Below are 24,546 nucleotides of genomic sequence, written 5' to 3' on the forward strand. Positions count from 1 at the left end.
GGTATAGAGAAGTAACTTTATCGAGGTCAACTTTATTGACTTCACATTTTGATCAAAAGCCCTAGTGAACTGTTAACTCAGCTTTTGTTTTTTCTTGTTTTGTTTTTTGGTTAGTGTGTATAATTTTTTGTTGTTGCAATACATGAGCATATGATACTTAATAATTCTTAACCGTGTATAATGTTATTTTACAGGTCATCAGTGTCTGTCTACCTAAAACTTGTAAGTCTTTACTATGTGTAGACATGAAGGTAGGATTAGACACTTGAGTACTGGAATAAATCTCTTCATTTTGTGTGAAGACCTTTTGTGATTGGCTGTTCGTACTTTCGTTATATTCATTTGTCTTTAAGGATCTCTGTGATAATGTACTGAGTGGTTAGATTGTGTGCATTATTTATGATGACTTGCTTGACATTTAAGAGGTTAGCTACCAGTTTTGGTTAACTTTTAAGAGGATGGCTTATAAAGTCTGTTGTTCAGTCACCAAGTCGTGTCTAACTCTTCATGACCCCATGGACTGCAGCACACCAGGCTTCCCTGTCCCTCACTATCTCCCAGAGTTTTTTCAAACTCATGTCCATTGAGTTGGTGATATTATCCAACTATCTTATCCTCTGTCACCCCCTTCTCCTCTTATACAGGAAGTCCCCAAAACAAAAAATTATCCAGGGAAAAGTGACAATAATGTGGAGGTTGTAAAAACTCTGCTCTAGAGAGAGCATCTGACAAGTCTAGTTTCCCTTTCTCAAAAAATATTTTTCTTGGCTTTTTAGGGTTACTGAAGTTGGAAATAAGCTAGCTTTATCATGTTTTCACACTGGGTCAAGGAACAGAAGGGAACATTAATTGAGTGCCAGGCACACTAGGTGCTTTATATATGCTATCTCATTTAATCTTCCCAGCAACCTGTGAATGAGCCTTGTGTTACAGTGGTGTATGTAGGCCTGAAAGAAGTCCAGAAGCATTTTGGGGAACTGTTCCCTTGATAAAGATGTTCCATGATGATTCCCTGTATTTAGGACCACTTTTCTCTCTTTTGGGAATGTCATCCAAGTTCATTTCTTGAGCAGTCACCTCTGAGAGGATAGAGTTTCTTCCCAGGCTTTTTGAGCACATGCCAAGTGTATTCTTTTAGTCTTTCAAGTGCCTGTTATTTTAGGCATGGTGCTGAAAACTAGGTACACGAAGTGAGAGAGCAAAGAACCGGTACCATCTTCTTGGTGGGAAAATGACACCTGCGTATTCCAAAAGGTGACAGAGAGCTAACCAGGTGGAAAATAGGGTGTCTGGCTTTAAAGAAAAGTTTGTTTGGAGGTAGAAATGGGAGAGAGCTGCCTCTGCTGGGGAACTGCATCTGTTTGGTCTGACTAAAGCTGGAAGGTATAAAGGGGTCACGGTTTTGTACTGAACACTTTCACCTGTGTGATCTTTTTATCTTATGTCCTTCAGCCCCCAGACCTAATTTGAACTGCTGAATATCTCCTTCGGAGTGTCTTGCTGACACTTGAAAGTCATACATATCAAGCTAAATTCACCTGTTGTCCTAAATCTGCACCTTTTTCCATGGTCTGTATGTATGTTAATGGCGCCACTAACTTCTCTTATTCCAAAGTTTGGAGCCTAGATACTTGGTTCATTTTCCCTCTGTATATGGTTATCAAAGTTGGTCTTCTTCAATTATGTCTGATAAATTCCTTTTCTTTTCCATCCTGCTGCCACAACTCAAGTTTAAGACTTTATTTTGCTTAGACTTTGTATTGACTTTCTCACCAGTCTCAAGTTCTACCTAAGCTTCATTAAGAATAGCTCGATTTATTCATCATAGAAAATACTTGTAAGCTCTGAAGTTGATGTTAGGAAAGGCTGAATCTGAAGAGCCATTGTAACTCTTTCTGATGTTAGTAATTATACATTGTTCTGGGTCGTGGTTTAACAATTACACATTGTTCTAGGTCATGACTTTTATATAACTTATGCATATAAATTATATATAATTTTAATCTTGATTAAAAAGGAAACAAACAGCACTTCTCCAGTCAGCAAATGCTGAACTTTTCTCAAGTTATTGTTGCCTAACCATTTGTCTTCTATGGGCTCCTTTTAGTCTTTCCTTCTGTCTTTTACTTCACTAATCTCTCTGTTTTAAAATTGTGTATTAAACCTCAGAAAAGTCTGTAAGTATTTTGGATGACAAAGCAACAATAAACACTTTTTTTTTTTTAATTTCAGAAAATTCTCTGAAATGTGATTTTTATAAATGGAGCATACTGTTCCCGGGGTGGCCTGTTGTGAGGATTAAATGTGGAAAATGTACGCATAGTAGAAAAGAGAAAGGATGATTGATCATGTGTCCGTAGGGTGTCGCTCAGTGCCTGGTCCTTGGGAGCTATTCAGTTAATGTTTGAGTGAATTATCAGCACAGTGTAGAGTGAGACTACTGAGTTTTACTTTTTTAGATCTTATGCTTTTAACAGTGCAGCCTAAAATCGAGTTTGGCTCTTTTTAGGTGACATTGCATGTTGCTTACATTACAAATTTAATCCTTTAATATTAAAGCTTTTGACTATGAAGGAAAATGAAAAATGGAACTCTTGGAGGTACTTTATATGAATGCCTTAATAAAGTCCTTTCCTAGGCATTATAAATTAGGGCAGAGTGAGGGTGGTGAAAAGGCAGAGTCAGAGGAAAGCCTCCATGGATGGTCCTAGGTGTCTAGAGATAAACATGAAATGTGTGGAGCCCAGGCAAAGTCGGAAGGACTTTTGGTAAAAAGGCATTGAAAACTAAGTTTCTGGTATTAGGTATAGGCCTAGACTGAATAACACTAAATAAAACATGAAGCCAGTATGCTACTTTCTACCTGGAATATGGCTTGGCTTCCCTTCCAGACAATAAAATCCTGTCTGTATGCAAAATATTCAGAGTTAAATAAAAATTGTCGAGCATTCTGGTCAGAATGGAAGCCAGCAGAGGCGTAGTTAAGAGCATGGTCTCTGGAATCAGACCTTTGGTCCTTGGTCTTTATTAGCTGGTAATCTTGGTAAGATTGTTTAATGGCCCCATTCCTCTGTTTTCTCACCTTTTAAATGGATATAATAAAAGTACTTACCATAAAAGATTGTTGAGAGGATTTCATTAAAAAATAAATATAAAGTTGGCTCATAGTATGTCTGCAGTAAATGTTAGCTACTGCTGTTGTGGTAGTGTTTATCCTGCTTTTGGCTCCCTACCCTGTTCCAAACTGCAGTTACACATTTAAGCAGAAAAAGAAAAGATCCAGGTATACTCAAGAACAAGATAAACATCTCCAGGGACTGAAATGAAAAGGAAACATGCATTTAGATTCTGGGTTCAGGAGCAAGTGGAAATAACTTTGTGCAGGGGAGCTGGAGTCAGATACCCCGAGTGAATCTTGTAGCTGGATTGGGGCTGACTGAAAAGAAGGCTGAAAGCCTCTGTTCCTGGCTGTTGCTTTAAAAAGCTGTGAATCTGAAGTGGTGACACAGAAGTGGCTGAGCTGCCAGATGGCTTAAAGTTGGGAACTGTAATTTCTCCATTATCAACTGGTACAAGAGCACCAGACTTGGAGGTCATGAATCTAGAAGAGGGGTTCAGTTCAGTTCAGTTCAGTCACGCAGTCGTGTCCGACTCTTTGCGATCCCATGAATTGCAGCACGCCAGGCCTCCCTGTCCATCACCAACTCTCAGAGTTTACTCAAACTCATGTCCATCGAGTCGGTGATGCCATCCAGCCATCTCATCCTCTGTCGTCCCCTTCTCCCCCTGCCTCCAATCCCTCCTAGAATCAGAGTCTTTTCCAATGAGTCAACTCTTTGCATGAGGTGGCCAAAGTACTGGAGTTTCAGCTTTAACATCATTCCTTCCAAAGAACACCCAGGACTGATGGATCTTCATCAGAATGAAGAAGAATGGACTGGTTGGATCTCCTTGCAGTCCAAGGGACTCTCAAGAGTCTTCTCTAACACCATAGTTCAAAAGCATCAATTCTTCGGCTCTCAGCTTTCTTCACAGTCGAACTTTCACATCCATACATGACCACTGGAAAAACCATAGCCTTGACTAGATGGACCTTTGTTGGCAAAGAAGAGGGGTAGCTTACCTCAAAACCATTGGAAAAAGGAAGGGAAAGTCTGAGCCTGCAAACAGATAAGGAAGACCATTACTTAGAAAATAAACACAACTACCAGGAGATAAACTCCCTTAAAATCTACTGGATTGTTAGAGCAACTTCAGACTTATTTTAAGTATTTTTAAAGATCCTTAAAAAGATAAAAGAAATAATAGTTATTTAAAACATGTTATAAATAAAAAATAGTAAATATGAAGTAAATGGCTATGTAAAATAAAAAATAGTTACTGAAATTAACAAAAGTTGGTTAAACTCCAGTTCAAACACATTTAAAATGAAAATTAATGAGTTGGAAGATAGTACTGAGTAATTCTCCCAGTTGTAGTACAGAGAAATCAAGAAAAATCAAGAGAATATATATATTATATGTATATATACACGTGTGTGTTATGTTCGGTCATTAAGTCGTATCTGACCCTTTGTAGTCCCATGGACTGCAGCATGCCAGCTTCCCTGTCTTTCACTATCTCCTGGAGTTTGCTCAAATTTATGTCCATTGAGTTGGTGATGCTATCTAACCATTTCATCCTCTACCACCCCCTTCTCCTTTTGCCTTCAATCTTTCCCAACATCAGGGTCTTTTCCACTGAGTCAGCTCTTTGCATCAGGTGGTCAAAATGTTGGAGCTTCAGCTTCAGCATCAGTCCTTCCAGTGAATATTCAGGGTTGATCTCCTTTTGGATTGACTGGTTTGATCTTCTTGCAGTCCAAGGGACTCTCAAGAGTTTTCTCCAGCACCACAATTCAGAAGCATCAATTTTTTGGTTTTCAGCCTTCTTTATGGTCTAACTCTCACATCTGTAAATGACTACTGGAAAAACCATAGCTTTGACTATTCTGACCTTTGTTGGCAAAGTGATGTCTCGGCTTTTTAATATGCTATATAGTTTTGTAATGGCTTTTCTTCCAAGGAGCAAAGGTCTTTTAATTTCATGGCTGCAGGCACCATCCGCAGTGATTTTGGAGCCGAAGAAAAGAAAGTCTGTCACTGTTTGCATTGTTTCCCTATGTATTTGCCAGCAAGTGATGGGACCAGATGCCATGATCTTAGTTTTTTGAATGTTTAGTTTCAAACCAGCTGTTTCACTCTCCTCTTTCACACTCATCCAGAGACTCTTTAGTTCCATTTCACTTTCTGCCATTAGAGTGGTATCATCTACATATCTGAGGCTTTTTATATTTCTCCTGGAAATCTTGATTCCAACTTGTGATTTATTCAGCCCGACATTTCATTTGATGTGCTCCACATGTAAGTTAAATAAACAGGGTGACAATACACAGCCTTGTCATACTCCTTTCCCAATTTTGAACCAGTCCATTGTTCCATGTCAGGTTTAACTGTTGCTTCTTGACCTGCATGCAAGTTTCTCAGGAGACAGGTAAAGTGGTCTGGTATTCCCATCTCTTTAAGAATTTTCCACAGTTAGTTGAGATCCACACAGTCAAAGACTTTAGCGTAGTTGATGAAGCAGAAGATGTTTTTCTGGAATTCCCTTGTTTTCTCTATAATCCAACAAATTGGCAATTTGATCTCTGATTCGTCTACCTTTTCTAAACCCAGCTTGTACATTTGGAAGTTCTCCCTGGCAATACATACATATGTGTAAAAATTGAGGCATCAACTAATGTCTAATTAGGAGTTCCGAAAAGAGGAAAGAGTGTGAATAGTGGAGAGGCAATGTTGTTTTGCTGAAAGTTTTCTTTCAATTTAGGATTGAAGGATTCATTAATAAACCACTAGTTACACAGTAAATAATTTCAATATTTAACACAGGATTATTTGACTTAATCTCAACATATAGTCATTTCTTTACCACTGGAGCCACCTGGAAAGTCCATATAGTCATTAAAAGAAAAGAAACAGGAACAATAGAGGCAGTAGCATATGCATCACCACGTTGGCCAAATTCTACATCCAGACTTGAACAGCACTGGGAAGTCCTGAGTAACAGCAGTCTGGAGTCCTAGTGGGGAATAGGGTCCTGGGCGGTGTGTTGACCCCATAGGTGAGACTTCAATTGCAGTTTTGGAGGCTCCTGCTTATAATCACAGGCCACTTGACTTGGTGGTAGCAATTGTGCGATTACAGGCAGGAAGTCCAGGCAAGATCAGAAGTTGGTCAGAGGTCTGCTCCCTTACTTCTGAAGCCTGAACCAGACTGCCTCCATTTTAATTTCCCTAAAACATATTAGAAGAAATGATGACTGAGAATTTTCCAGAATTTAAGAAAGATCAAAGCCCTCAGGTTGAAAGGGTATTCCAGATGTGTTTAAGTGACATCATACGGTATTTGTCTTTCTCTTTCTGACTTACTTCACTTAGTATGATAATCTCTAGGCATCCATGTAGCTGAAAATGGCATTATTTCGTTCTTTTTAATGGCTGAGTAATATTACACACACCACATCTAATTTATCCATTCTTCTCTCAATGGACATTTTGGTTTCCATGCCTTCACTATTTTAAATCGTGCTGCTATGAACATAGGGGTGCATGTGTCTTTTTGAATTACAGTTTTGTCTGGATATGTGCCCAGGATTGGAATTGCTGGATCATGTGGTAACTCTATTTTTAATTTTTTGAGGAACCTCCATACTGTTCTGCCTACTGGCTATACCAGTTTACATTCAAATAGTGGGTTATTTTTGTTTATTATTTTTTATTTTTTTGTATTTTCCAACTGTTCTAAATTGAACATATATATTAGGACTTGATTTTAAGCTGGAGGAACTTGATGTATACTGAATACATATTTTGGTCAAGTGCTGAGTGGCTGAGTATCATCATTATAGAATGGACCTCTGGGATACTAAGTAAATCTGAAACTTTGTAAAATAAGCGTTAAGATTTTCGTATAGGTTATAGTCTTTTCATCTTTATTTCTGAAATCCCCAAAGCTCTGAAAACTGGAAATTAAAAAAAAAAGGTTTGAAATAGAATTAATTTGCCAGCAAAACTTGAACGGGTGTGAGGCTCCCTACAGTATTTATTTGTTGACCCAAATGTGTGTGTTTTGCTGTAGATATATCTGCTTGTTAATGGCATGCTGCATGAAACCTTCCTGGGCAGTTTACAAAATATAGTACATAGAGTGTGTTACCTTCCTAAAATTCACAAACTTGTGAATCTCATAAAATTCTGGCCCTAAAACATATCTTGCCCCAAGGATTCAATAAAAGGATTGAGGGCCTTTTGAAAAATTTAAATACTCAATTTTTTGTTGTTGTTCAGTCGCAAAATTGTGTCTGATTTTGCGACCTCATAGACTGCAGAACACCAGGCTTCCTTGTCCTTCACTATTTCCTGTAGTCTGCTCACTCAGGTCCATTAAGTCAGTGATACCATCCAACCATCTCATCAAACTCTGTTTTAAAAATTCAGTTTTTTAAAGTTTACTATGCAGAGTACATCATGAGAAACGCTGGGCTGGAAGAAGCACAAGCTGGAATCAAGATTGCCGGGAGAAATATCAATAACCTTAGATATGCAGATGACAACACCCTTACAGCAGAAAGTGAAGAGGAACTAAAAAGCCTCTTGATGAAAGTGAAAGAGGAGAGTGAAAAAGTTGGCTTAAAGCTCAACATTCAGAAAACGAAGATCATGGCATCTGGTCCCATCGCTTCATGGGAAATAGATGGGGAAACAGTGGACACAGTGTCAGACTTCATTTTTTAGGGTTCCAAAATCACTACAGATGGTGACTGCAGCCATGATTTTAAAAGACGCTTACTCCTTGGAAGGAAAGTTATGACCAACCTAGATAGCATATTGAAAAGCAGAGACATTACTTTTCCAACAAAGGTCCGTCTAGTCAAGGCTATGGTTTTTCCAGTGGTCATGCATGGATGTGAGAGTTGGACTGTGAAGAAAGCTGAGCACCGAAGAATTGATGCTTTTGAACTGTGGTGTTGGAGAAGACTCTTGAGAGTCCCTTGGGCTGCAAGAAGATCCAACCAGTCCATTCTGAAGGAGATCAGCCCTGGGATTTCTTTGGAAGGAATGATGCTAAAGCTGAAACTCCAGTACTTTGGCCACCTCATGCAAAGAGTTGACTCATTGGAAAAGACTCTGATGCTGGGAGGGATTGGGGGCAGGAGGAAAAGGGGATGACAGAGGATGAGATTGCTAGATGGCATCACCGACTCGATGGACGTGAGTCTGAGTGAACTCCGGGAGTTGGTGATGGACAGGGAGGCCTGGCGTGCTGCGATTCATGGGGTCGCAAAGAGTCGGACACGACTGAGCGACTGAACTGAACTGAACTGATTGTGAGGAAGCAACAGTTTCTCATCAGAATCACTTGCTAAAATATTCCTGCAGTCCCCATTCTACATGTTGATAATTCTAAGTCAATGCTTGTTTCAAAGGTCTTATTTGGCTAGTTTTTCCATAGTACTTGTGCTGGTTATGTCATTGAGTTCTTAGGTTTTTTTTCCGTTTCTGATAGTAACTGACTAAGGTAAAGACTTCAGGTTTTTGAATTTCAAGATTTAGAAGGTGTATTTCACTGGAAGTGGTCTCATGAACTCAAGTTTCACATACTACTTGAAGATGATACCTTTTGAATATTTTCCAAAGCAGATTTAAAGTTGTTGCCCTCTCTTCTATGTTTTACTTCTGGTGTTTTTGTTTGTACTTGTGCCCTCACATGATTTCTTTAAAAATGTTTCCATTTAGAAAACAATAATTAGTTTTCAACATAAGAACATCTAAATTTCCACTTGGAATTTGGCTTTCATCGCATGCGTGCCGATTTCAGCACCTTCTGTAGAATAAGAAATTGTGTACAGCAATTATGTAAGAAACCCAGTTTGCTTCCTTATTAACAGGCTCTCACAATTTTGTCAGCAAGCCGCACTTAGTCATTAGTAAACCCAGCTATTTTTCTGTGTTAGCTGCAAATACAAGATTATAGGTCTGGAAGTAGCCTATGTGATCACTGATCACTCACAAAATTAGCGATTATTGGAAATGATATTGAAGTAGTTACTTGGCTTTTTTGCCGTCTAGAGGCTCAGGCTGGACTTCGGTGTATCCATAGTAGAACCATTTCTAATTCTCTAAGAGACTCAGTTGACTCAAAGAATGGGAAGTCTAGCCAAATATGACTCATTCTAGGAATGCATCCCTAGCTTCTATTATCCTCTGGTATTGAATTTATTTCTCATACAGGCCATCTTAAATGTAGTAAGAAAGACAGCATTTTTCATCCCTAAGCCCACAATCTCATGAGCCCAAAGGCAAGACTTTCCACATCTGTTTAACGGTTTTGAGAATATTCTGATTGGCCCTGCCTGGGTTACATACCCACCATTGAACCAATTAGCGTCTCAGAGGTGGGGATTTTGGCCAGCCTTGGAGGTACTCTTACTCTTTTTCCTGTGTGCGTGTGTTTATATATGTTGGGGAGTGTATGGATGTTGAGGAAGACACTATAATCAACAGCTCTACCAGGAACTTGAAGGGTGCAGGAGGTGGTGTCATTCTCTCAGCAAGAGAAAAATTCATTATGGCACTTAAAGAAAATATTTACAAAAATGAAGAAACAATCCTCTCCTGTCTCCTGCTGCCACTGGAAACCTCATTCCTCAAGGTCCAGACAAAGTCTATCTCCCTTATAAAATTTTCCTAATCGCCAGGCCTGGGAACGGCTCTGTCTGCTGCTTGGTGCTTTATGCTTCGTATCATTGCAGTGCGCAGTGTGTGCGTGTTTCATCTTGTCTACTGCTACTTGAAGTCAGGAAACTAGTTGAACAACTCTCAATGCTTTATAACTAATTACTTCATTGCAACATAGGCCCTAAATTTTTGTTCAATGAATTAATTAACTCTTTAAAGAGGTTTGAAGCTTTGTAGTATTCAGTGGTGCAAAATGGAATCATATATTGACTGTAAATTGTTATCTGTTCAGAAGAGTTGACAGAACTCTTAATGAAAATGTTTCATGGTTCTTGGACCTTTGTTTTTTATTGTCATGGGGAGTGAGCTTGTGTGTGAAATAAATCCAGTGCTGGAGGACAGAGGCCAAGAGATGCACTCTAGACTGCATTTCTGTTCTTTCTGATGACTATAGTAATCTTTGACTGTAATAATCATCTCATGCATTTGTCCATAGGGAAAATTACCTCAAAAGAAATATATTTCTCCTGTATTAATGGCTTCCCAGGTGGCACAGTTGGTAAAGAATCTGCCTGCCAGTGCAGAAGATGCAAGGGACTCGGGTTCGATCCCTGGGTCCAGAAGATCCTCTGGAGGAGGAAATGGCAATCCATTCCAGTATTTTTGCTTGGAAAATTCCATGGACAGAGGAGCCTGGTAGGCTACAGTCCATAGGATTGCAAAGAGTTGGATACAACTAAGCACACACAATCAACCAACCAACAACACTATATTAATAGAAACATATTATTAAGGCCATGTTGTCAGTGTTTTCTTTCTTAAAATAAATATAGTACCACTGCTTATTTGGTGGAGAAATGAATTTTCTGAAAGAGTGAATTTACAAAGAACTCAGTGACCTATCAGAATGGTCAGTCTTTTCCCTATGGGTTTGCAAGTCCACATTTAGTGAGATTATTTACATTGTAATGAACTCCAAAAGCACTGAAGGTTAGCAGTATTGGTTCTTGATTTCATAACATACTGTGTAACAATGTACTATGTAACCAGTAAGTGATATCGCAAAATGGTCTTTTTAAGAAATTTGTCTCTATTGACTCATCCAAGAGGGGTCACTTGAAAACTATTGAAATAGAGCAAAATAATCAAATTCAGATGTCTTAGGGTTCTCAAATTCCTTTAAGCTTGATGTAGCAAAGAAAATAGTTTTACCCTTTGAGCCCTTGAGCTAAAGTTTGGAAACCCATGTTAAGTTTCTGAGTTAAGCAAGTTAAACAATTTGTTTATCTTTTTAAACAAACAGTTCAAATGTGTTGTCTTTGAAGTTAACCGCATTAGAGATTTGAACATTTTCTTATTTTGTAGTCATGGCTGAGGAAGTCTTGGGTTCCTCCTAAAATAGAGTTTTTCAGAAATTGTTTTTCTTATGCAGAGCTTACTAGACCTTCGACTTCACTTCTATGTGAAGCCTGAATAAGCTACATTCCTGAGAAGACTTGTTAGTATCCTGTGACTATCACGTCAGATTCAAAGCTCTTTAAATGCTCTCTTGTTGAACAAGATGTTGCTTCTTTTTACTCATAAAACAGGTTAAAGCAGGCTTTCTTAGGCTTTCCCTTTTAGGAGCTATTTTGGTATTTCCAAAGAAGGCCAGGGAATGCTGGTGTGAGTAGGAGTAGGAACAGGGGTGGGAAGAGATGTCTAGGTGTGCAAACCCTAAGGTAGGGTAGGATCTCATAGAGTTGAAGTTTCCTGCAAATCTCAGTATTAGATGTGGTTTTGAAATGATAATTTACAATTTCACGTGAATTTTTTGAAAACTCTGAACATGTTTTAGACCCTTTAGATTGTCAGTGCCTGGGGAGGTACTTAAAATCAGTCTCATATTTACCTTGCGTTTAGAGAATTGAAGCCCAGTAGGTTAAATATGAGTCATGTAACATAGCTATTAAGTATCTGAAATGAAATTTGATGCCAAATCTTATAATTTCTCATTGTCCTACTTTCTAGAACAGGAAATGAAGCATCAGTTTTTTTTTAAAGATAAAAATAACATATGAATACGTCAATAACTTTCACTTAGATCCTCACAAGGCCACCAGGTAACTACCTTCTGCTGAGGAAATAGACCCAGGGAGGTTAAGCGTCCCTAAGTAGTAAGCTCTCATTTCACACTCAGGACATGTGATTCACATTTCTTGGTGTGTGTATTACACTCTGAAGACAGAAATTGAGAACTTGTCAGAATAAATTCTGTATGTGAGAGATAAGCACACTATTTAAGGAAATTCTGTTTTCTGTTTAGTAACCTTGTTTAGATTTTTGTCTTTCAAGTTCTGTTATTCACATATGTAAGTGTCCAGCCCTCCTCACCCCCTAAAATAAACTTGTGGGATATACTTAATTGTAAGCTTTGCAGTGGATTAACTCATTGAACTTCAGTTTTGAGCAGGTTGTGTTTTCCATTAAAAGCCTTTTTTGCTTGGCATAAGCCAATTTTGCTTATGTTTTGAGAGTTAAAATGTTCCAACTAAGAGAACAATTTCTGATAAGTTTTTATTTACCTTGGAGATTTTGTACTTTTCTCTGATATTGACGATTTGAATGTTATGACTTAGCATTATTAATTATTATAATAATATGGAATAACCATTACTGTCCACAGAATTTAATATGCTCAAGATTATACAATAAATGGCAGAGATAGGGTTCAAACCTGAATCTGTCTTAACGTTTAGTAATTAGCTCAAATATTCAGGTATTATATAAACAATACAGCAGGAATCAATAGTGATTTATGGGATTAAAAAAAATAAGCAAGCCCTTTGCTTCAAAAATACTCCTAAATTATATATGAAACTATTACTAGTAATCTAAAAATCTATTAATTAATCTTAATATTATTAATAATTTAAAATTTTCTAAAAATATTCTACCAAATCTGAGATGGCAGTGGTGAGAATTCTTTTTCATTAGAAAAGGCCTGCAGCCACAATTAGTCTTCGACCTCAAACAGAAAAAAAGCAACATTTTTAAAGAAATGGTAAAATGTTCAGTTAGCCTACTTTTAAGGATATGACTATAACATTTCATTAAATTCGACTGATACTTAACAGCTCAATTTTATAATGCTTGATAACCGTAGGAAGAAGGAAGTAGGAGTAAGAAAATGCAGATCTGTGAAAAGAAGAGGGGAAGTAAAAGGAAGTGATTTAAAAAAAGGACTCAGTCCCTCTTAGCTATTTCTGATTTCTGCATCACTTCCAACATCAGACATCTCTGCTTTTCAGCTTTTCACTCAGCTCTGAAGTGTGTATGTGAGTTTATGAGAAACTTCTTGTTATGAACTGTAGTACCTGTGGTCTCTTAGGATGATATAAGGAAAAAGAGCTTTGCATTATTAATCAGAGCACTTGGGTCCTATTAAGGTTTCTGTCTAGGTTTGTGTATACACCTGTGAAGTGAGTAGTCTAGATTAAAAAGCTTTTCAAACTAGATCATGAATCAATTTGGGTGTAGAAAAAGTGGTATTTTATAAAAGGAAAATAGAAAGTGCCAGTGCACTGAATATGGTAAGGATAAATACTGCTTTGTGAAGTATTTCTGTTATGTGTATTTATGGAGTATTAGTTGCAGTGCAAAATGTATTTTCACAATGAGTTTGATTTTTCTGTCCTAAAATTTAGTGGCTTAAAAGAGCAGCCATTTTATTAGAGTTAATGGTTTTATGGGTCAGGAGTAGCTGGTTAATTCTTCTGTTCCATGTGGTATTGGCTAGGATCACTTGAAAGTATTTAGCTGATAATATGGAGAAGGCAATGGCACCCCACTCCAGTACCCTTGCCTGGAAAATCCCATGGATGGAGGAGCCTGGTAGGCTGAAGTCCATGGGGTCGCACAGAGTCAGACACGACTGAGCGACTTCACTTTCACTTTTCACTTTCATGCATTGGAGAAGGAAATGGCAACCCACTCCAGTGTTCTTGCCTGGAGAATCCCAGGGACGGGGGATCTGGTGGGCTTCCATCTATGGGGTCGCACAGAGTCGGACATGACTGAAGTGACTTAGCAGCAGCAGCTGATAATAGGTCTGGTCTGTTTTGGTAGAGGTGACTGGAAATCTTGGCTGGATTCCTCTTTGTCTGTGTAGTTTGAGTGCCTCTCCCTGTGGTTTCTTCATCCTGGTAGTTGGACCTCCTTGACAGCAGCTCAGGTCTCCAAGAGACCAAGGCAGGAGCTGGCAGTCCTTTATGGCTAAAGCTTGACCGAATTTGTCTATCTAAGCTTTTAATTCTGCTTCTGTCCTTTGAATGATGATTCATTTCAATAATCTACTCTCCTACCCCTCCACTTGCACAAATAACATTGGAAAATGTGTTAACTTTTGGTTTCGAAGTGCGGAGTTTAAATATGTATATTATTTTCCCATGGTATATAGTGAGTTTTAGGTTTTTGGAGAAATAATTTAAGGTCTAACCATTTCTGTGGAGTCTTAAGTTTGTTACCTAATGCTACCTAAAAAGAACTGCCTTCTTATAATGTTTGGAGATTCCATTTGGATTTAATTACTTCTTCCCTTCACATATAGTCAATCTGGAGCTGTTAGGCTTTTGTCAAAATCTGGAAAGTGCGAAATCTGTTCCCATCAACCCCCATTCCACCCCACAGTAAAGAAAACAAAACCATTAAATGTTTTTGTTATAAATCTAAAGGTTGTTATCACAAGAAAAAAAAAATCTTTGTGTATGGTTATGGATGTTAACTAGACATTGTGGTGATTATTTGCAATATATACAAATACCGAATCATCTGAAGCTAATACAATGTTAGGTGTCCATTATACCTGCAAAAAATATATTCATTTTTGTAAAATGTAGATTTTGTGATGTATTTTTAGCTGATAGAGACTTTCTAGAATAGGACTATTCCCTATGATAGAATTGTAGAGATTTTTGTATATATACTTTTTATTCTGTATTGGGGTATAGCCAATTAACAGTGTTGTGTTGGTTTCAGGTGAACAGCAAAGGGACTCAGTCATACGTACACATGTATCCATTCTCCTTGAAACTCCTCTCCCATCTAGGCTGCCACCTAACACTAAGCAGAGTTCCATATGCTGTGCATAGGTCATTGTTGTTTATCTGTTTTAAATCTAGCAGTGTGTACATGTCCATCCCAAACTCCCTCTCACTTCCCTCCATCCTCCTCTCTAAGAGCTGTAGGGATTTGAAGAAATGTCCATGTTAGCGTATCTGCCTATATTTGGAATATTAATAGCAGTCTCTTAGGATATAAATATAAGGGATTTATCTTACCATACCCTTGGCTATTTAGAATCCCAGATCTTGAAGCAGTGTTTGAGTTTAACCCCTGGCTTTTTGGGAATGGGTTGGGCTGGTTATTTGACAAGTTGCACTGGAGAGTAATTGTTTTTTTGCCTCTGTCTGCAGACAAATGTCTTGTTTTTCAGATAAACCACATTCATTTTAAATGTTCCTCTACCCCAGGCTATTCTTTCCTACCAAGAAAGACATGAAGACAATCAAGATTTCCTTCAAAGTAATAAAGGAGGAGAATGTGGAAAATGATAATTTAGAATGAAATTCTGTGCATTTAAATGCCAGTATTTAAAAATAAATACTAAAACCCACCCTCAAATGAAATGAGAGTGGGAGTACTTAGGTATATTTTAAGCTTGTAAATAGGCTTGTGAAGATAAATGTCTTATCTCAACCCCTGGCAAAGTGATATGTTATAGATGCTTGAAAGAAAGAAAGGGAAATCGCTCAGTCGTGTCTGACTCTTCGCGACCCCATGGACTGTAGCCTACCAGGCTTCTCCGTCCATGGGATTTTCCAAGCAAGAGTACTGGAGTGGGTTGCCGTTTCCTTCTCCAGAGGATCTTCCCAACCCAGAAATTGAACCCGGGTCTCCTGCATTGCAGACAGATGCTTTACCCTTTTGAAATAATGTTACATATACACACATACATACATACCTATGTATGTACATATGTACATACATACATATGTACATACTTTGTGTATGTAAACATATGTCAAACCCTGATGATAGTAGTTCTATCACATTGCAGTTCTCTATGAACTTTTATAACTATTGAGGCAATAAAATAATTTATTCTTAAGGTTTCTTATGCCTGATTCTCTCAGATGCAGTGAAGCATTAGAAAATCTGTACAGCCACCCACTGCAAAAGCTAGTGGTCCTTCCTTTCATTTGAGACTACGTGATCACATCAAGTAACCACTGGGTGAAGTATGTCCATTGAAAGCACTCCAAAGAGTGCTGTGGTGTGTGTGCTGTATTTATACGTATATAGTTTTAATTACACTTGAGTTAGAATGTCTGTTGTGCCAACTAAGAGAAGACACTTCAAAGATTACATTTTCCCCAATACAACAGTTTTGGTGGGCACATCTCCCCCTCCCTGGTTTCCCAATAACAATGAGACCACTATCATTACCGCCTCCACCGCCATCACTGCTGTATAAAACTTCCACGTGTTTCAATTTTAAATGCTTCGTTATTGCAGGAAAGCAGTCTGCCCTGTTTCCACAAGGAGGGGTTGCACTGTTTCCTTGAGGTCAGTCTTCAGGCTGATGAGAACCAATGCCAGTCTGTGTCCTGTCCTATAGACTGTGGGAGAAGATGGCCCTCTGCCCATGTAGTAGGGTTGAAGACAGGGCCTTCAGATCTAGATTAGTCCTCATTAGTGGAAACTATGAGATTGCTGGTTACTGTTGTTAGAATACCCTCTTAGGGGAAAAAAAAAGCCCCAAAACACTGGGACTACTAAATAAGAGACCAGTTTAATCATTTCTAAAAAACTCAATAGAAACTACTGTTCCTTAGAACTCTTTGGATAAAGCTGCATATTTTTTACTCTTATTTAGAAAATGATAGGCACCGGTTAGTTAGAGGACATACCCAAGGACAGCATGAATATATAAAAAATTTTTTTTCTTACAGAGGAGCCTTTTATGGACATTTGTGGTTTCAATTTCTGAGTCTTGAAAGATCTTGCTAAGAAATAATTTGTAATTTTCCTAAAGCCTAAATTTGATTTGCACAAGACGAATGGCTGAGATGGGGTATTTTCTTAGTTTTATAGTAAACTGAACCCTTGTACTCATTGTGTGCCTCTGAATTCTTGCAGAGTGGTAAAAAAGATATTTTTCTTTGTCAAAAATCAGTCTTGTGATTTTGACAGAAATGAAACTGTGATTGAAATTTAAAAAATGAAGAGGTCTAAGAGATGATTCTTGGTGGCAATTAGGAGTCTTGGCCAAATTAAAGATAAAAATGGCAGATTCATTGTCTGCTTAGATTTAACTATGAATAAGTACACGTGGAAAAAAAAGAAGCAACTTCTGAAAGTATTTCCTGTGATGCTCCAGCTAATAAGAAAGCTGTTTCTGGACTATTATATTGCATGGGTTGAAGTCACAGTATAGTGGTCTGAAACTTGGATATTTGTAAAAGTCTCAGACTTACGTCAGTCTATCTTGGGTTTACTCTGATCAGACACTGTATAGTGGTAACTAGTCCCAGTTCTGGAGTTATACTACCAGAGTTTGCATTTCTGCTCTGTAATGTGTGACTTTCAGCAAATTCTTTAACCGCTTTGAGTTTCAGTTTCTTCAAGTGTAAATGGTGATAATAAAATGTCTTCTATTACGGTTGTTGTAAATTCAAATGAGATAGTACTTGAAAGATATATATAGCGTGGTTCCTGGCACATACTAACCACTCATTAAGTTGTACCTTGGAGAAGGGCATGGCAGTCCACTCCAGTATTCTTGCCTGGAGAATTCCATGGACAGAGAAGCTTGATGGGCTACAGTCCATAGGGTCTCAAAGAGTTGGATGTGACTGAGCACACATGCATGCAAGTTGTACCTATTATTTTTCTTATATACATATTTAGTGGCTGCTGGCTTCCCTGGTAGCTCAGAGGTTAAAGAATCTGCCTGCAATGCAGGAGACCTGGATTCGATCCCTGGGTTGGAAAGATCCCTTGGAGAAGGGAATGGCAACCCACTCCAGTATTCTTGCCTGGAGAATCCCATGGACAGAGGAGCCTGGCAAGCCACAGTCCATGGGGTTGCAAGAATTGGACACGACTTAGCAACTTAGACAGTGATTGCTAGCAGGTGACTGCTAAGGTAGAATGGTTCCCCTCTTAGGGTGTTGTTCAAATGAAACTGCATATACAATTGTGGACAACTATTTAGTCTATTAATAGAAAACAGTAGGCACTACAGAGTAAGAACGACTAGAAAGAAAAATCTGTTTCCCAAGTTTTTATTTCTATCCCTGACCACTCCTAGAACTTGTCCCTTGAACTTGATTCTTGCCTTTTCCATTTATCTTGGTAATAGCAGCACCATTTACTCAATTTAGCCCAAATTTACCCAATGTTGTCTAAAATCTAGGAGTTACTCTTGATTCCTTTATTTTCCTTACTCCCCTGTATTTTGCAAGTCCTGTCATTCTACCTCCAAAATGTCCATTTACTTCTATGTCCACCACTATTTTTGTGGTTCAGATCAGAATTATTTGTCATCTTTAATACTGTAATAGGTTATTTATTTGGTTGCATCAGGTCTTAGTGGTGGCATGGGGGATCTAGTTCCCCAATCAGGGATTGAGCCTGAGCCCCCTGCATTGTGAACACAGAGTCTTAGCCACTGAACCACGAGGGAAATCCCTGTCACAGGCTTTTAATTTAGTCTTTCTGCCTTCATGCTCCTGTGATCTATTCTCTGCACTGTAACCACATTCTCTTTTAAAACAATATCAGATCATGTCATTCCTCTGTTTAAAACTTAATTAAGTGTTCAGAACTTAATTCCTGTCTTGCTTATAACAAAATCTAAACTTCTTAGGCTCATCAAAGCTAAGACAGCCTGCTTCTTCTCTGACTACAGCCTTTCCTCTCTTCCTTGCCCTTTTTCACACTGGCCTTCCAGTTATTTTAGTCATATCTGTCTGGAATCCCTTCCCCACTTTGCTATTCTTTGCTATTCAGTTTCTTCCTACTGGAGGCCTTCACTGACTCTAAATGAGCCTTTCTCTGTGTTGATTTGCTGGTTTTAATTCTCTGAATAGCACTTATGAGCATTTAATGATCTTATTTATTTGATTATTCATCCATATCCCCTCACTAGAATGTAAGTTCTTTAAGGGCAGTACATATTCTTGGCCGTTGCTTAGTCTCCAGTGTTTTGAGTAGTAGAGTAGAACTCAGTAAATATTTGTTGAGCTAATGAGTGATTGATCTCCTTCCCCCTTTTTTTGGCTATGCCTTGGATTGTGGGGTCTTAATTCTCTGACTAGGGGTTGAACCCCTGACCTCAGTGGTGAAAGCATGGAGTCCTAACCTCTGGACCACTAGGAAATTTCCGAGTGATTCAGTCCTAAAAGCTTGTTTGTGATGTACCAGATTTATGGTAAAATAAAAATAAGAAAAAATCTTTTACATAGAAACTATACTTCATAAGATTACCAGCAATACTTTTGAGTAGCACTATTTATTCTGTGATGGCCTTTTTACATTTTTATGTTAAAATGCCCTTTTATGAAATGATAGTGCTGTATTCAATTATGTAGTTTAAATATATATTCTTGGCAGCATAAATAATTGGGAAGCTGTGTTGTCCTATACTTTTAGGTTGAAAGTTTTCTTTGACTTTTAGAGATTTGTGGTTCACTGAAAATAAAGAAGCACTGTGTGGGTGTTCTTGGGAGGGAGTTTTGCTAAGAATTCTTACTAAATAAAGTTCAATCAATCAAATGTTATTATATTCTTCAAACTCTCCTGGGAAATAAATTGTCAGTTTCCATTTAAAGATTAGGTTCTGTTTGAATATGTCATGGTAAAGTGAAATGTGACATTAGAATCTACGGACAATAATTTAAAGGAAATAAAAATAGTGAACCTCTTATATCTTTTGAGGTAATACATTTAGCAATGTTTCTTTGAATAACCTTGACTATAATGAAAGCTAAGTAAAACTGTATACGTTCTATTTTCATTAAAACTGACCACCTCTTAAAAAAAATCTACTCAATTTGTATTGAGTCACAAGTGGACAGTTGTTTTTTTTTTCCCCCACTTTCCAGTAAGAACTGAAAGGGCCCTGAGATGTTGACTGTAACAGATGACCTTGCATTTCAGATAAGGAAACTAATGGTCAAAAGGCATACTTTTTTTTTTGGTAGGCCTAGGCTTAGAATTCCCACCTCCTCATTCCTGTGCTTCCCAGGTGGTGCTAGTGGTAAAGAACCTGCCTGCCAAGGCAGGAGGTGTAAGAAACACAGGTTCCATTCTTGGGTCTGGAAGATCCCCTCGTGGAGGGCATGACAGCCCACTCCAGTATTCTTGCCTGGAGAATCCCATAGACAGAGGAACCTGGCAGGCTATAGGCCACAGGGTCACAAAGAGTTGGACAGAACTGAAGCGACTTAGCACGCAGGCATTCTATTTTTGCTTAGTTAGGGATGTAATAAATTTTTGCTACTGTTAATGTGAAATAAATAGTATACAAATCCTTGTTCACATTTGCTCTATTTTATTTATGATAGTTGCCTAAAACATGGAATTGGTGACATGTATTGCCACAGAGCTTTCTAGAAATGTACCATTATATGGAAATACTTGTTATTGAACCCTTAACAACAAACTGGTTGTGTTTGAAGAGAACTTTGCTATTGTTTTGGGGTTGGAAGCATTTGTTGAAATGGTAAGTCTACATATTTGTTATGGTATCCATAAATGTATTTATTTAACTATTTGGGGGTTAGCTATCTACGTGCTTTTAGTGGCAAACTAACCACATGATTAGATAAATAGAATGTTTGCTTATCTATCTTTCTATGAGTAAATTATTCTGACTCACTGATCTTGATTCAACTATTTAAATTGGAAGAAGGTTAGTGGAAGTTAAAAATTCCAATTGACTGCTTTTCCCTATTCGGAAAATAGGGATTGAATAGGGAAATAAATTGAATAGGATTGAAATAAATTGCTTAGAAAATTGATCAAAAGTTTTTTAGTAGTTACTCAATAGCTAACCATGTGTGTATTTGTTATGTGTATGGTTGAAAAAAACTGGGTGGAAGAGAGGGTAGGGAAAGATTAGGAAAGGAGCATGAAAAGAGGAAAGGAACATGCTATGAATGAAAAAAGCTGCTGCCTTTATCTGGAAAAACATGTCTTTTATCTCTACCTGATTGACTCTAAAAGAACGATCACACATGAACCCTTTTTACTGAAATAACATTTTTATATTTATACCTGCCAAAATGAACTATTATCTAAGTACATTTTAAATAATACACTTTTTAAAAGTTGTGTTGACTGGTTATGAGTACAAACAAAACAAAAGTATTGATTGTTAGATGCAAAGTGTCACTTCTCAAAAGTTGGGTTTTTTAAAAAGAAATCTTTGAATTTGATATGACTTCAATTTTATTGAATATTTGAACATAGCAGACTTTTATCATCCCTTAATAACATACAATATATTTGTTTAAATGCAGGGTCTCAAATCTAGCTTTTTTGTGTACCACCTTTTTTTCTTTACCTTTATTAGTAAAAATCAAAAGTAAGTGTCAACAAAAGCATGAGTAAAAGTTCATTTATTTTTCACAGGGCCAAGTTCAGGTTAGCTTTCGTATCATGCTTCTCAGAGATATAATTTTAACAAGTGTGGTAATAACAAAGTAGTAATCATGTCTTGTGCTAAGGACTCTATTAGACACTTTACTAGAATGAATTAAGTTTTGATCTTCTCAATGCCATGAAAAGCATGTAATGTGTAAACTCATGCAGGAAGTCATGTAGGGGTTCCAAGTCACTTCTGTCTTGCTACCTTTATAATCTTGCTACTTTCCTTTACAGCCTTGCTACTTAGCATGGCCCACAGGAGAAGCAACTGGCAACATCTGGGAACTTAAGGAAATGCAAAATCTTGACCACAGAGCTTGCTGAATCCTTAATAATAAGATCTCTCAAGTGATATGTATTAAAGTCTGAAAAGCACCATAGTGCATCCCATATTAAAAGTTGCATGGAGATTTTGAAGTTTGTTCTGAGTATTATTCCTGGTTTTACTTTAGTTCATCCGGGTTACGGTTGTTGTTCAGTCGCTAACTTGTGTCCGACTCATGCGGGTTATCTATTAACATTTTCCGTTAGTGGAGAAGGCAAACTGTTGAATTAGTCAATGTCTCCACTGCTTCAAATTGCTATCCTGCTGCTGCTTTGATTCACTTCCTGAGGAACAACTGGCTGGTTCTGCTTGTGGACATTTGGTCAAAGTCTCAATCAGCCAAGACTCTTGTTTTTAATAGCCTTTACTCATGGACTGAACACTTCAGATTTATAGTGCAGGGCTTCCTTCTAGATAGGCATTTTCCAAATTAAAGAAAATAATGTTAAAAGCATTTTTGAAGAAAACTTGAAATCTTTTGGAATACTTATATTTTAGATTGTAAGAAACCACAGATTTGTGTAAATTGATCTACTAATTTCATTTTGTGAACATAATTATTCTGTCACAGGGACAATGGTAGGTAAGAAAAGCAAGGCTGGCTTAGCAGAACAGCACTGTCAGGTAGACATGTAATGTAAGACAAAATTAAACTTCTAGCCACATTAAAAAGTAAACAGTTTAATCTTAATAGGTTTTATTTAACCCAGTGTAGCAAAGTACTATTTTAACATGTAGTCAAGATATATATAAAGACTTGAGATATTCTGTATTTTTTTGTACTGTCTTGAAAAAGTACATATTTATCTGTGCAGTGTCTAAATTTGGATGCTAAATTTTCTACCTTGAAACGTATGCAGTGAAAAATACTGTGTTTAATGGAATAATGTTTTACTTTGCTTTTGGTTTTAAAATTTAAACTAATTAAAAGGAAATAAATATTTAGTTCCTTCAATCACAGAATGCACACTTCAATGTTACGTGTTAGGGTGTGTTTCTAATGTAACTGATTTCAGATTATGGAATTGAACCCCATCCAAAATGCTTAGTAAATGAATGCCACCGGAGGTTATGGTCTGTCTGTTTATATAAATATTTGTACACAGAATAAAGAGGGAATAAACAAAAGCTATTTAGATCATAAAACGTTTATTTTCTAACGCCCCCATGTCAGTCCTTCCTGCAGGTGGAATTGATTTACTGTCTTTTATTAGCGGTTCAGACTCAGTTTTAAGTTCTTTTACCCCCGCTAAATCGCAAAGTTAGCGCCAAGAGTCAGGGTTCTTCCAGTTTTCTATGACTAGATGCTTGCTTCAGAGCGCTGCATCCTTTTCAGGAAAGCGAGGACGTCTGACAATTAGTGTGTCAAGCAGGATAGTCTGGGCTAGTTTGGCCTGGAGGTTTTAAAAGTTACACGTGTACCTGGATAACCCGGGAACTTGCTAAAAATACCATTGTACGGGCCTCACGTTTCTAGGTTCTGATTCGCAAGTTTACACTGAGACCCTGGACACTTCCTTATAAGCTGTCCTAACTTTTTAAAGTCCAAAACGTTTGGGGACCACCATACTCGGCACTTGACTCTTAGAAGGCTGCGAGTTCTAATTTAACACATCGTGCTGCTATTGCCACGCGATCGACTCTCCCCGGACTGAGGTTGCCAGGCGGTTGCGGTTTTTCTGCAGATGGGTTTTTAGGCTGTTAAACCCCCTCTCCGAAGACTGCCCTGACATCGCCCCCGTCCCAAGCCCTGTTAGAGCGACCTGGGCTGGCCGAGGTAGACCGCGCCATGTGACTGATAAACCGGTTGCCTTTCGGGGCGGCCATTTTTGAGGCGGGCACCCAACCTCGTGCACCGTAAGCCGGGAGTGGGGATAGGCAGTTACCAGGACTCAAGATGGCCACCGAGCCCGCTAGCCAGCCCGCTAGCCCGCATGCCGGCACGAGACGCACAGGCGGCTTGCCGTGGCCGGCGGCGCCCTGGCTAGGTCCTTGGGCCGCCAGCCAGGGGCGGAGCGCCCGCCCCTTCCGGGCGCGGCCAATCAGCGTGAGCGACCGGCTAGGCGGGGGCCGCCCGCGCGCGGGGTGTGTGAGGACGCGCTCCCGGGTCGCGGAGTGCTTGAGCCCAGAAGCCGTGGCTGTGGTACCTGCTGCTGCCACCCGTGCGAACGCAGAGCATCGGACGCGAGCGCTGTCGCTTGGGGCTGGAAGGTGAAGCTATGATGGCCATCAGGTAATTAATCTGGGCGGCAGCCTGAATTGCGCGCTAGGTAGGCATTAGCCTCTCGGCTGCTGAGAACTGCCGCCCGCCCCTTCTCTTGGGTGTTCTGGAGCCTCCCGGTGCCACCAGTCCCCCTCATGTGGAGGCTTTCTGCACTTTTCATTTGGTCATTTATGCCTTCCTCAGAAGTTTTGGGGGCTGAGGCACGTGGCGGAGACCTTTGAGTAGCCGCATAGCTGAGGTGACTCTCGCCCAGATTCCAGGATTTGAAGCTTGCTGATGAGTCTAGTGGATTTCTTATGAAAATGTAGCTGTCTTCCCCCCCACCCCCCGAATGGCCTGAGGCCTGGGGAAGTGTGACGTGCACCGGGCGTGTCCTTGCCCGCGTGTCTTGCCTTCTGACAACTTCGTTGTTGGCCCAGTGCAGACCTGCAGTGTTGGCCCTTCGATGCAGGTAGATTGCCCCCAAGTTTTGAAATTGTCCTCACAATGTTTGCTTATGACTGGAATTAGGACTCTGGTTCCCAAGGT

General features: G+C 38.8%; 1 protein-coding gene across 6 annotated transcripts in view; it reads left to right on the forward strand.

Annotated features, from left to right (window-relative positions):
• The window catches only part of ADK (adenosine kinase), a 550,282-nt gene that overhangs the window by 2,151 nt on the left and 523,585 nt on the right, over window positions 1–24,546 (forward strand). For 2 of the 6 annotated variants that reach the window (XM_070782220.1, XM_070782223.1), the window contains exon 1: window positions 23,870–24,027. The exons of the other annotated variants lie outside the window; for them this stretch is intronic. In XM_070782220.1, the coding sequence (XP_070638321.1) occupies window positions 24,014–24,027 (14 nt within the window). In that variant the 5' untranslated portion in view covers window positions 23,870–24,013. Of the gene's footprint in view, window positions 1–23,869; window positions 24,028–24,546 lie in introns of those variants that run through there. 6 annotated transcript variants of the gene reach the window in all.

This window comes from Bos indicus, chromosome 28, assembly GCF_029378745.1.
Source record: "Bos indicus isolate NIAB-ARS_2022 breed Sahiwal x Tharparkar chromosome 28, NIAB-ARS_B.indTharparkar_mat_pri_1.0, whole genome shotgun sequence".
NCBI lineage: Eukaryota > Metazoa > Chordata > Mammalia > Artiodactyla > Bovidae > Bos > Bos indicus.